We start from the raw sequence: 13,916 nt of genomic DNA, 5'->3' as shown, positions 1-13,916 counted from the left end.
CTCAGCAGCTGCCCTTTCGCTAAGAGATCGCTCGTCCCCCAACCCCCCACCCCCGTTTAGGTATTGAGACTTGCCAAAGTTAAACAGCCAGCTGGATAAAGTTCACAGTCTCAAGTATTCTGCCCTTCCTTCAACAATTCCTGACATCCCTACAAAACGTCATTTGGAGCCATAAACCCGCTGTCAGTTATTGCCCTGATACGTCTGTCCACTCGTGACGGTGTCCGGGAATTGCTTGCTGCCAATTCTGACTGTTCTGGGCTATTTTTGTCGGTGATAAGATCAGATGGAGATACTGGAACCTCCCTTACATCCTCAGCCATAGGCGTTACCTCTGCCCAGGGGAAGTTGCCTCAGTCCAGTGGGCTGAATTTGGAAACTATAGATAGCCTTGGGGAGATGGAAAGAACACAGAAAGGCATTCAAATACTGCTTGCTCTTCCTTTCCTTTAAACCATTGCTTGCCCATTCCTTGGTTAAGCACATTCCATTTTCTGCTGGCTTGTACATAGGGATTTTTTTTTTAATTTTTAATTTTTAAAAATTAAAACCCTTACCTTCCGTCTTGGAGTCAATACTGTGTATTGGCTCCAAGGCAGAAGAGTGGTAAGGGCTAGGCAATGGGGGTTAAGTGACTTGCCCAAGGTCACACAGCTAGGAAGTGGCTGAGGCCAGATTTGAACCTAGGACCTCCCGTCTCTAGGACTGGCTCTTAATCGACTGAGCTACCCAGCTGCCCCCCCATAGGGATTTTTATGGTAAATGGACATGAAGCATATCAATGGAAAACAAAACTGTTGAGAGAGAGAAGCAGCCACTCTTTCCATCCTTCACTGACCAATGCCATTGTCTGGTACACTTAACTGGTTAGTCCAGTCATTCAGGTAGCCCCCGCCACCCTGGACACATCCTCTTCCCTCCCTTGACCTCTGCTAATTCAACCAAACTGGCATTTCCATTGACTTTGCTCCTGCACGGGACTTTTTCACCTGACTTTTCCGTTGAAACTCCCCATCTCTGTTGTCTCTTCCATTCCAATGTGGATTCCTTGAAAGCAAGGAGCATCTTACTTTTCTGTTTGTAATCCTCAGCACTTTGCACAATGCTTTCCACACAGTGAGCACTTAATAAATGCTTTTTCATCCAGTCAACAAGTATTTATTAAGTGCCTGTTATATACCAGGCACTTTGTGCCAGGGCACAGTCAGAAAGCCGAGGAGTGACCACTGCTTCTGTGAAATGCCAGAACAATAAAGGAAAAATATGAGAACCTCCACTACTTCCTATGGGCTCTCTAACCACTTCTTGAGTGTTTTGCTGGGGGGAATTTCAAACTGGAACCTCAAACAGGGCAATGACCCTAAATGGACCTTGATTTTTGTATACCAGGAATAATCTCTTTCATTGGGATGAGACTAGTCATACAATTTAATAGGTATGTAAAAGTCTTAGGTGAGGAAATTCCATCTACCAATGTAGATTGGCACTTTGCAATGCAATCTTTTTTTTAAACACTTACCTTCTGTCTTAGAAGCAATGCTGTTTATTGGTTCCAAAGCAAAAGAGCAGTAAGGTCTAGGGAATGGGGGTAAGCGACTTACCCAGGGTCACATAGCAAGACTATGTCAGAGTCAGGACTTGAACTCAGGCTTTCCTAGCCTACAGATCAGCTTTCTTTCCACTGAACCTTAGTGCCTTTCAAACTCAATCCTAGGAAATAAAAATATTTTAGTTCCTATTGGTGTGCATCACTGTTTCCATCTGGGAAACTGAGTAAGGTTCCCAAATTTGGAAAGATCTCTGTTTTCTTGCCTGATTTGCTACTTTAAGCAGGAAAATAAAAATAAAATAGTGAGGAATAAATTATATAAAGAAAAGACTCTGATTTCTTTTCCCCTTAAAATGATTGTGATGGGAAGGGACAGGTCAGGGAATTCCTTTGGGAAAAGAAATAGATAAATATTGTACCATTTCTTGGATCTATGCTGAGGCACAACCATTTGCTGAACCAGGTGCTAGTTTGGTATCTTTTTATAAATCTTTGGAGGAGGCAAACTAATTTTTTTGTTTTAATCTACTGGTGAGAGTAAAGTAGATTCTTTTTTACAAGAGCAGGGACAGAAGTAGATTCTCCATTTAATGTTATCATCATTCTATGCCCCCTATCTTTCATTCCTCTCCCCTCCCCAACGCCTCTTCATCCCATCCTCCCGACTTCATTGCCCTGTCTTTCTCACTGCTATAATTTATACTCATCTCTTTAACAGTTAAGCTCAGTTCTGAGCTTTTAGTGTACTGAAAATTCAATACAAGCCATCAATGACATGGCAGCCAAAAGGGGCTCATGCAATCAAGAGGCAGCTTGGTGTAGTAGACAGAGAACTGGACTTAAAGCTGAGAAATAGCTGTTGTCTAGTTGATTTCAATCCTGTCCAACTCTTCATTACTCTATTTGGGGTTTTCTTGGCAAAGATGTTAGAATGACTTACCATTTCCATTTCCAGCTCATTGTACAGATGAGGAAACTGAGGCCAACAGGATTAAGTGACTTGCCCAGAACCACACAGCTAGTAAATGCCTGAGGCCAGATTTGAACTAGGAGAGTCCTCCTGACTCCAGGCTCAGCACTCTATTCACTGTGCCACCTAGCTGCCCTAGAGAGTCAGGAGGAATTGGGTTCAATCTTGTCCCAGACTATGTGACCTGGGGTAGATCAATTAAAGGGACTGGACTAGATGATTTCCAAAGTTCCTTCCAGTTCCAAATCTATCATCCTCTGATCTCAGGGTGCCCTAGGAGAGATAGAATGAGCAGAATTAGATTGGGAATATAATATTTCTTCATGTTTCCCCTGGACTTTGACCTAGACATACCATATTAAGAGAACTGCATTCAGAACTAAGAATCATGTTTTAGGAGAAAAATGATAAAATGCAGAGCATTCAGAGGATGGCAATTAGGATGGAGAAGCGCCTCAAGATCATGCCATAGGATAACCAGTTTGAGATGCTCTAGATAGTTGGCCTGAAGAAGATTAAATTTAGTGTGGCATGATAGTAATCTTAGATTTTTATTTGATTTGAAGGATTGTTATAGGGAAGAAGGTTCTAAACTTATTCTGCTAGATGTCAGAGAGCAGAATCAATTCAAGGAAGCAAATTATGGCTTTGATATCACGAAAAACTTCTCAAGTCAAAGCTACGCTAAAGCACAATGGGCTACCTTAGGGAGGTAATGGGTTCCTTCTCCCTCCAGGACTAGAAGCAAGGGTCTGTTCCTTGGATATGTTGGAGGAGTGATTCTCATTCTGGTAGGGACTGACCTAACTAGAGATCCAGTTCAACTATAGTTGGCCTCTGGAGTCTGTTGAGACCCTGAAAACCCCTGATTTTGTGATATCTCTCTCCTCTGACCCCTCTTAGCTGTTTCATGCTAAACCTAGGGGAGAAAATTCTGATCTCCAGACCCAGCAATTTTTCAAACACTTTTCCTGAATCTACTAAGCTTCCTCCATCTCAGTGATTGCAAGATTGAAGAATTAATAATAATAATAATAAACCCTTGTTGCACAAAATACCCATGAATGCAAACAGGAGGCACATTTTAAAAATTCAAACATTGCCTCTCAATTCATCAAAATAGTTCTGTTATACCCTTGTTAAGATTGCAACATTTTAAAAAACCCCACACTTAAAAAAAAAGGCTGTGGTTTAAACATTTAAATTAAGCATGGAAATTATCCTTTATTGACCAATGGTTACCTAACTTTTGATAGTAGAAAAGGAAATAAATTTCTCACCAGCGTTAGTATTTTCACTTCCTCAAAGGAAAAAGGGACATAGTACAGAAGAAAGGGTGCAGTCAGGACAGTCATCTCAAGCAGTCATGGGTAACTGGGCAGTGAATGAAGGGCTCTCCATCTTTGTCATTGTGAGTACAATCTAAAATGTTAATTCTTACTTGTCTCTTTCTTCTGGAAATGAGAAAAAAGCAAAGGGTCTTACTACCTCTACCCCCACCATATTTTAGTTAGAATTAATTTAATTTGCTTTATCAGAAGGTCTGTTAAAATACCATTTCCATCACTGACATCTTTTCATGGGAATAATTGTATTTGAAGGGAAGAAAATATTATAAAATATTAAATTATAATATTAAAGAAACTGTTTTTAAGTCACTTGAGTGATTAAATTAATGAACATTTCATGATGGAAGAAAACTACATTTCATGCTAATGAACTGAGGTTCCAGTTTCTAATGTTTTTTAAAAGTGTCTTTATTTCTATTCATGATGTAGTTATATTTATATACATATATGATGATATAAAAATAATGGCTAATTAGAATGTTCATATGATCTTCCAAAGTGATATGGAACTCTCATGAATGAGTATGAAACATTCCTAGCTTCTTCTCCTTACCGCTCTCTTCCCCCTCCTCCAGCCCACAACTCACTTTACTTGGGCTCAGTTTGAAGTAGAGATAATTTAGGATAACTAGGCCAAATAAACTAACCAGGCTGAAAAAGTTCTCTTGCTTTCTGAATTCCTGGATAATAATATCTGAAATTTAAATAGGCTTGCAAAGTATGTGGGGGATAGAATTGGAACCTGTCTTTCTGATTCCACATCTGTTTCTGTAAATCAAAGACTGTCTGTGCTACTATTTTGTTGGTATTTAAGTCAAAAACATTCTTTCTTGTCTTTTAAAAAAATCTGAAAAAAATCAACTGTAGCCTTGAAATGAAGGTCTCAGGAAAAGGGATAAAAAGAGTGTTTCAATATTGTTTTATTAGGTTAATATAATTGCAGCCTTGAGAGATATTATTGTGTAGTACATAGAGAATGGTGCCTTTTCGTGAGAAAAATCAGGTTAAGTTCATCTCTGGCAAATCCATCCATCCATCAATCAACAGACATTTGTTCAGTATTTCCCATGTGCTAAGCACTCCCTGTATCGTAAGGGATAAGCGACAGTCTCTCAAGTGAACTTGACTGTCACAGATTCTTCTCTAAGGCTGTAATTTACAGATGTTCCAATCTGCATCAGTGGAGGAAGTTTCCATGCCAGGAATTTCCGAAACCAAAAGTGATCCAAAAATGGGGAGCTGGAGGGAAGCATAGGAAAAGGGGAAGCATCACCAAGGGCGAGAGGGACAGCGAGATGTAGTCAGTTTGATCTGGAGTCGGGAGCAAACTAGTTTTGAATCCCAGCTTAGTTATCACTAAATGTGGAATTCTGGGCAAAACATTTCTTGACCCCAGCTACCTCATTTATAAGAAAGGCACAACAGTACTAGGAATACTTGTCAACAAGGTTATTTCAAAGAATATACATTGTGCTTTCACTTTGTGAAAGTGAGCAGCTACAATTAATGGCTAATGCTGACAACTCAGTTACAAGTAGGGGTTTGAACAAACTTTGCTAGAGAATTTGGGGGGGTTTCATGCTAGAATGATATTTATGATGCCAAATAAAAAGGAAAGTAAAAAAGATAGTGCTGTATAAAAAAGTGGAGGCTAACATTTTTATTCTTCTTTTTGGATGCTTTGTAATCCAATTAGATAAAATAAAATCTCTAATGGATAAAACAAGTAAAACAGGTTTGCTGAGACCTTGAAACTGCGCTTTTGACTCCCCGTGACTTCTGAGAAGCCTAGACTATCATTGACTTTTATAACACCCAGGTTTAGAAAAATCCTAGGCTTCCCCCTAAACTTTTTCTCCAAAGTGACATCCATCTAAGTAACTTAAAGAACTGTGATAAAAGGCACTGTGATGAATGTGAAAAATGCAAATGAATAGCAATGTGGGGGGGAAAAAGTAGCTTTAAATACTCTTTTTAAATTATGAAGAAAGATAAGTTTTTTCCTAGTCTTTTGACTTTTATTGCTTTTTAGTATTTTATGGCTTTTTATGGTCTTATAAATTATAGGCATAACAGAGAAGGTCTGGGCCAATAATAGCTGAGTGTGAGCTGCTGAAGCAAAGGCTCCTCACCACCACCACCCCCAGTCACTGCCATGTGTCCTCCTGCAGGATGGATCGATTCTGGGGTGACCCTTATCCTGACCCAGAAATGTTTTTCATATTTTTATTCTAGGTCTGGTCACCCTTCCCTTTCCCAGGGAGAGCCCTGGGGGTCATCCATGCTCTCTATATCTTCTCTTAAAAAAAAATGCAGTGTGTGGAAGAACGTATGGGACCATGGAAGAGAAAATGAAACATCTCCTCTTCCTTTTCTCTCCAGACCCCACTATCTCTGGATAAGTGAATAGCCATCATTAAAAAAAAATCCCTCACTCTGAAAATTTTTCATTTGAATTATTTATCTGTGAGCAGAGCCTGGAACAAACAAGAAAAGAGGAGTAGGTTAGGAGGGTAAAAGAACAAGTAATAAGGGAAGTTGAACTGGAGCTATTAAAATGACAGTAGATAACAAGGTAGAGTGACATAGGAGTGGGACGGGAGAGATGGGTGCCTTCGAAGAGAAAGATAAGAAAGAGGAGAACAAGGAAAAGAAGACCACTAACCTTTGTATGCTTTTGTTGTTGTTCAGTCGTGTCTGACCCTTTATGACCACATTTGAGATTTTCTTGGCAAAGATACTAGAGTGGTTTGCCATTTCCTTCTATCATTTTATAGATGAGGAAACTGTAGCAAATAGGGTTAATTGACTTGCCCAAGGTCACCCAGCTAGTAAATGTCTCTTCCTGACTCTAGGATCAGTGCTCTATCCATTCAATGCCTCACCTGTCCCCATATAGTGCCTTGCAATTTCAAAAGCTTTACATCTTATTTTTCCTTCAGAGCAGACCTATGAAATAGGTGGTACAAGCTTGAGTGATCCTATTTTATAAATGAGAAAGAAGTAAAAGAGTATTTTAAGTGCTTACTACATTCCAGATATGCTAAGCATTTTAAAAATATTATCTGATCCTCACAGCAATATTGTAAGGCAGGTACTATAATTATCCCCAATTGAGGAAACTGAGGCAAATAGAGATTGTTAAATTACTTACCCAGGGTCACATAGCTAGTGTCTGAAATGGAATTTGAACCTGACTCAGGTTTTCTTCTGTCCACTGCATCATCAGACGAGGAAACTAAGGCTAACATACATCAAGGGATTTGCTCAGAGATGTACCATATTTTAGTAATCTTGTTGGCATAGTCCCAGTAGAGATCTGGGGTTGACATGCAATGGTTTAGGTGGAAGCAACATTCTTCATGGTATTTACCTATTGCAATAAGCCTGGAGACTTGTTTTACGAGATTCTCTGTTCCATGCAGTTGGTGTGGCTGGGATTAAATGCCTTCCTCTTTGTCTGGTACTACCGAGTCTATGATCTTCCAGACAAGTATTTTTATACACGCAAGCTTCTTGGGGTAAGTACAAAGCCTTCTTGAATTAAAAGTGGTTTTGCTACAGACATCATTCAGTGTCCTTTTGAGTTTACCTTAACCACCTTCTTTCACTTTGGGAAATAAGAACCTTTAACAAAGGAATTCTAAGCATTTTTGTATCATAGACCCTTTTGGCAGTCTCATGAAATCCATGGACCCCTCTTTGATGTAATGCTTTTATGTACATAACACAAAATACAAAGGTATTAGAAAGAAAGAAATATTTAGATACAATTATAAAAAATTATACAAATTCATAGATCCCAGGTTAAAATGAGATATAAGAAGTATAATGATTATATTGTGTAGAATGTGGTACCTTGTGCATTAAAATAAAAATGAGCCTTAGCTGATGTATTTCCTCTTGAGAAAGCTTTCTGGCTTACTGAAAGTAACATTTATATGACTTAGCAAATAATAATTATCAAATGTCTTTAATAATGATGAAAACAATGATGATACGAAAATAAGAGTAATAGATCTTATTATGTATTGCCAGCATAGGAATAGATCCCTTGCCATCTTGAGCATGGCTGGTTCTGGATGGGGTTGATGAGTTTACTTGTGGCATTCCCCTTATTGCTGTCACCTTTTATTTCTCCCCACGCCCCCCTTTGCCAAAAAAAAATTCTTATTTTGCAGGGGCTGCCCTTCCTGAATCAGATCCACCAAAGTCTACTTGCCCCCTTCTCTCCTTTCTTCCCACCCAGGACCAATACCCAGGACTTCTCGGTGTCATGTTCCGAGGCTCTCTATAATCTTCCAAAGTTGCAATTGGTTAATCTGACAAATTACCAATGTCAGATGAGAAAGTAAAGGCGTCCAACTCCTTCCCAAGAAACCCAAGGGCCTTTCAATAATGGTCTTCTATTGACATGAGTGTTTGTTGTTGAATTCAAGTCTTAGGTCAGGTAAGAGGGAAGAGCTTTGCTGCAGCGAGCCAACAGAAGATATATTTATGGATGGGCTTTCAAATTACATCCTATAAATGATTACTCATGACCTTTATCTATGGGAAGCTTGCTCCCAAGCATCATTTAAAAAAAGTTTTCTCTTTCCTCATGAAGACTTTAAGGAACTATCAAAACGACTACACCCAAATAAACAGGCTAAGACAGAGACTTCGGAACTGGGGAAAGGGGGAAATAGCTCAGAATTCTATTTTAACCTCTAGGTCTTTTCCTTCGTTAGAAATAGAAATGATTCCTATTCTCCTGGAAAGGACATTCATGACCTGCCTACAGAATTCCCAGTGGTTCAAGGAAGATGATTCTACTAAGGGAGAACTCCTTTCTGGCCCCACTTTTCTCTGCCCCCTCTCTCCCAGGTCTTGGGGCTCCTTATGTGACTAGAGTCATCCTAGGCAGAGCCCAGAAGACTCCAGTAATTCAAAGGACTGGTGGTTAGGCTGATTAATAAGACTTCAGGCTGAGTTAAAGGCACTGCTTCATACTCAGAAAATGAATCCTGAACTAAATAGAGTTAGGAACAGGACCTATGGATCTAACTCTCTCTCAAAACTCAACATTGACGTTAAAATTTTTAATAAATGAAAGACTATTTCTGGAATTCACTGTACCCTTTTACATTTGCATTTTAGCCTGCTCTGGCCCTAGCAAGAGCACCTGCTGCTTGCCTGAATTTCAACTGTATGCTGATCCTGTTGCCTGTCTGCAGAAACCTGCTTTCCTTCCTCAGAGGTTCTAGCGCGGTAAGACAGAAAAGAAAAACTGACATTTATCCCATCAGAGGTGCTCCTGGGCTATGAAGGGATCTGTTGAATTCTTGCTATGTTTTCAGATTCCCACATTTTAATGGTCCATTGATCTTTCCTTGGGAGAAGCAAAACAAGTGTCCCCAGTCAGTCAGTCAGTCAATAATACAAATATGGTTCCTGCCCTCAGATTTCTAGTGGGGAAAAATGTGAGTCATCCAGAGTCTTCTGGGCATGGCTGGACCTGGGCAAAGTGACATTGATGAGTTTGCCTTTTCCTTCTTGTTGTCATGTTCTCTTTCTCTCCCTTCCTTCCCCTCTTCTTTCCCCAACCAAAAAAGTTTCTTACTTTCCAGGGTCTTGCCCTTCTTGGAGCAGATTCACAAAAATCCACTCAAAACAAAACAAAACAACTAAAACCCTTAACTTCTGTTTTAGAATCAATACCAGGTATCAGTTCCAAGACTGAAAAGTGGAAAGGGCTAAGTAATGGGGGTTAACATGACTTTCCCAGAGTCACACAGCTAGGAAGTGTCTGAAGTCAAATTTGAACCTAGGACCTCCTGTTTCTAGACTTGGCTCTCAATTGCTAGCTGCATCCAAAAGTCTACTTTTTAAAATAAGATCTTTAGAGTTCCTGGGTAGCTAGATAGCCCAATGAGTGGCTGAACCTAGAAGTCAGGAAGACTCATCTCCCTGAGTTTAAATTTGGCTTCAGACACTTACTACACTTACTAGCAAGATGGCCCTGGGCAAATCATTTAATCCTGCTGGCCTCAGTTTCTTGATCTGTAAAATGAACTGGAAAAGAAAATGGCAAACTATTCTAGTATCTGCCAAGAAAACCCCAGATGGGGTCACAAAAATCAGACACGACCAAAACACCAAAAATCATAGGATTCCTTGTCTTAATTTTTTCATCTTTACTAAAGTTCCAGATTATAGGATTTACTACCTAGCAGAAATGCTTTTCTTAATTAGGGGTATTTGCTAGGCAGTTTTTATAAATTCTAAACTAGAATAAGAGGTAACTAACTATCTTACTCGTCTCCCTCAAACCCCTTTCTATTCCACCCATCCCCCCAAAAAGAATAATGAGGAATATTTGAGATTCTTTAAGAAAAGTTATGAAGTTTTTCCTGGGTCATGCTGTAATAATTTCTTGGTTGTGCTGAGTAAGCCACATATCTACAAGTGTGACCTTTTAAATGAAGAATAAACTACTCAAACCCATTGCTTTGAACAAAGGATAAACTTAAAAAAATCTTTGCTATATAACCGATTGCAATTTATATATTACTGATAATATCCATAACAAATATCTACAGAGTTTCTTCTTAGCCAAAGGAAAAGTCATGGTTTGAAAATTGAACTCATGAGGGGTCCATTAACTGAGAACTCAACAGATTTTATTTTAGTAGTCTGTGAAGGATTGAGTAAGGCTAAAGAAAACCTTGCAAAGAAGATGCAATGAATGGAAACTTGAAGATCTGTCCATCAAGGAAAATTCCAAAGGAGAATGTGACCAGGTGGAAGGCAGTTTGAACAAGCTGGCACAAACTGTTTCTTACTCACTTTTTCCGTGGACCTTGAAGAAGGAGCTATAGAGAAATACCTCTGCCTTTCTGTCTATTAGTTTCTCCCTGAAAGATTTGGGACTTGGCTCTGAAGATCTTTGAAAGTTGCTAATATCATCCATCTTAAAGACTATACAACTTATTTATATTGAGAGTTATATTAGATTAGGGAAATCCTAAATTCCCTCTCTCCCATCTAAATTCCCTTACCCTTCTTTTCCTTTAAAAATAAATCCCTATTTCCAGCATTATAGAGAGTGATTTGTCTGTTAAAAGCTTTAGTCAATTTATCAATTCTGAATCCCTGCTTGACTCCAACTGAAAAGATAGCAGAATTGGGGGGTGGGGGGAGAGGAAAGAATTCTGTTTTTCCTATTACCTTATTTCTCAGTGTGTTTGCCCAGCACTTTGTTACCTTAAACAACCCAGTAAAAGGAACCCCCTAATACAATTTGGTGCCCTGGAAAAGGCCTTAGCCTTCCCAAAAAACAGTGACAGAAAAGAAAAGGAAAAAAAAAGATGTTTCTACAAGTAATTTGTGGACTGTTGGTACTTTCAATCATTGCCTGTTACTGGATTTATAATCTAATGTACAGTGAAGTGACTAGCATCTTGATGGATACTGTAGATCTTATATCCAATTCTGCCAATTCTACTTCATTTATAATGAACATACCCTTCACTACTGACACTGTGATATGGCAAATCCTTACCCAGATGTATGTTTTCACCATGGCTGCCATACAGACCTTCACTTATCTAAGGAATATCATAAAGTTCATAACACCAAAGAAGGCAGCTCAGATCATGGTTGTAGATACAAACCTGGAATAGCTAGTGAAGAATATGTGTGAGGAGTTTCCGAAAAAATAGGGATTAGTCCAGGCTAAGGATGGAAGTGGGCAGGAAGATACCAGGCTTAAGGACAAAGATAACAAAGAAAGATAGTAAATCAAAGGGAAAGAATAAGACTGGAGTTCAAGAAAATGGCAAGGAAAAAGGCAAGGACACCAACAATGAGGCTGAAAAAATTTTTCCACTCAGGGACATTGCAAAGATATCAGACACTGTAGGTGAAGTTCATTCCAAAGGGCACAAACAGTTTTCTACCTAAGAACTCGAATCTGTACGCTGTAGATTTCCAAAATTTGTCAGCGAGCCCTACCGAGCTCTCTAGGAATTAAAAAGGGCACTTAAAATCTTTGAACCCAATTTTGAGGATGCAGAGTTCCTCCTTTCAGAATTATTCAGCCCCCACGAGCACAGGCAATTTGTTGATAGGACGAGAAATGATAGCACCATAGTGAACTGGCTTACTGAAGAGCAGAGAGAAGATTTTGATTTTTTTCAACCCAACATGCAGGACATATTTAAGAAAATGTAGGGAGGATCTTCTCCAGGTCATAAAATCCTTTTGTTCAAAACCCAATGCATGGAGAAAATTTGATAAATTGGTTCAATAAAGTACAGAACATCCTGCTAGCTTTATAGATCGCCTGTCCGAAACAGCACACTATCATGGGTATTGAGAAAGATTCAGAAGAGTCTGTGGTTCATGTGAGAAGACAGTTCCTTTGGGGTTGCACCTCACATAGGAAAAACTTCTTCAAAAACTATTTCCCCTAATATGACACTGTAATCTGTCTGAACTCCATGAGGCTACAGTTTACTTATGGGAGAATCATACTGAACAACGGGCAGAAATGCAGGAACTAAAACAAAAACTGCAAAGTGCAGAGGAATCATTGAAACAAAAACAGATAGTGGAAATTAAGAACTTGCATACTATAAAGACATACTCTAGACCAGTGGTTCTCAATCTTTCTAATGCCATGACCCCACAATACAGTTCCTCATGTTGCAGTGACCCCAAACCAAAAAATTATTTTGGTGACTACTTCAAAACTGTAATTTTGCTACAGTTATGATTCAGAATGTAAATACCTGATATGCATTATATATTCTCATTCCTACAAATTGAGAGGTTGAGAACTGCGGCTCTAGACCCTCATGTCAATAGATCAGGGGACAGGGAGAAAACAGAAAGTGTTTCCTGTGTCACAAGGTTGGACACCTAATTTAGGACTGTTATTTAAAGAAGGAATATGAGGCAAATAATAATAAAGGCACACAGGGAAAGACATATTATAAATAAAAGCAAACTTGTGCTGTAAGCATTGCAGACTATGTATTGACAAGAAAGTGTCAGACATTGAATCCATGAGGGAAGCTATAAAATCAGGAGCTAAACCTAAATATGCAGAGGTTGTATCGCATGGCAGAAAGAATTTATGAAGCCAGGACTACAAAATACTTAGTGTTATACAAGGGGATAGAAAAAATGGTTTTGCAGGATGTGACAAGCAATGAGTGACTTGCTGGAGTGAAACAAAAGCAAATACAGAGAAAAGAAAAAGAGTGAGTAAGAAACAGTTTGTGCCAGCTTGTTCAAATTCCCTTCCACCTGGTCACACTCTCCTTTGGAATTTTCCTTGATGGACAGATCTTCAAGCTTCCATTCATTGTATCTGCTTTGCAAGGTTTTCTTTAACCTTAATCAACCCTTCACAGTAGCAAAGAGTTTCTATGGCTCAAAAGGTGTAAGTGTGTGTGCTTGTGCATGTGTGCTGATAAATTCTAAACAGTTGATCCTCTCCAAAAAATTCTGTGAAAATCATACTTTTAAATTTAATCTGCATGGTTTTTTCCACCACTTTCTTAAGTCTACAACAAAGGGGCCAAACATGCAATCCACAATGTAGCCCCAAACACTCCTGTAAGTAGTCAAAACCAGAATAAAATAAGTTAAATAATAAATTAAATAGTTAAAGTTAAGAGTTAAATAAAATATGTTAAAATGCAATAAAACATAGGCAATATTACATTTTAAAAGTAATTCAATATGTGGTGGCAAGCATCCTTATGTATAGTTAATAGTCTCTTTTTCTATTTGGGCTTTATAGCACTGGTCTACACCACCAACAAAACAATAAATCATGCCCTGATTTATAGATTTGATGATTTCTGCAACTGAAGTGCTCACAATGAAATTTAACTATTGGCTCTCCAAGTCCCATTGAAGACTCCTCCAGCACAGTCCTCCTCTGGCTCCTCTTTGAAGATACATTCTCCTTCTTGTCTCCCTCCACACTTCTCTCTTTTCTCTCTCTGTCTCTATCTCTGTCTCTGTCTGTCTGTCTGTCTGGTCCTGTCTCTGG

General features: G+C 38.9%; 1 protein-coding gene across 1 annotated transcript in view; it reads left to right on the top strand.

The window, feature by feature from the left end:
* Positions 1–3,815: 3,815 nt before the first annotated feature.
* The window catches only part of LOC100017914 (cytochrome b-245 heavy chain), a 51,468-nt gene continuing 41,367 nt past the window's right edge, over positions 3,816–13,916 (top strand). Inside the window, exons 1-3 of the mRNA XM_001367018.3 lie at positions 3,816–3,930; positions 7,294–7,389; positions 9,008–9,118. Coding sequence (XP_001367055.1) covers positions 3,886–3,930; positions 7,294–7,389; positions 9,008–9,118 — 252 coding nt within the window. The 5' untranslated portion in view covers positions 3,816–3,885. The remainder of the gene's footprint in view (positions 3,931–7,293; positions 7,390–9,007; positions 9,119–13,916) is intronic.

The sequence above is a fragment of the Monodelphis domestica genome, chromosome 4, assembly GCF_027887165.1.
Source record: "Monodelphis domestica isolate mMonDom1 chromosome 4, mMonDom1.pri, whole genome shotgun sequence".
NCBI lineage: Eukaryota > Metazoa > Chordata > Mammalia > Didelphimorphia > Didelphidae > Monodelphis > Monodelphis domestica.
This window is presented reverse-complemented; position numbering and strand designations above follow the sequence as displayed.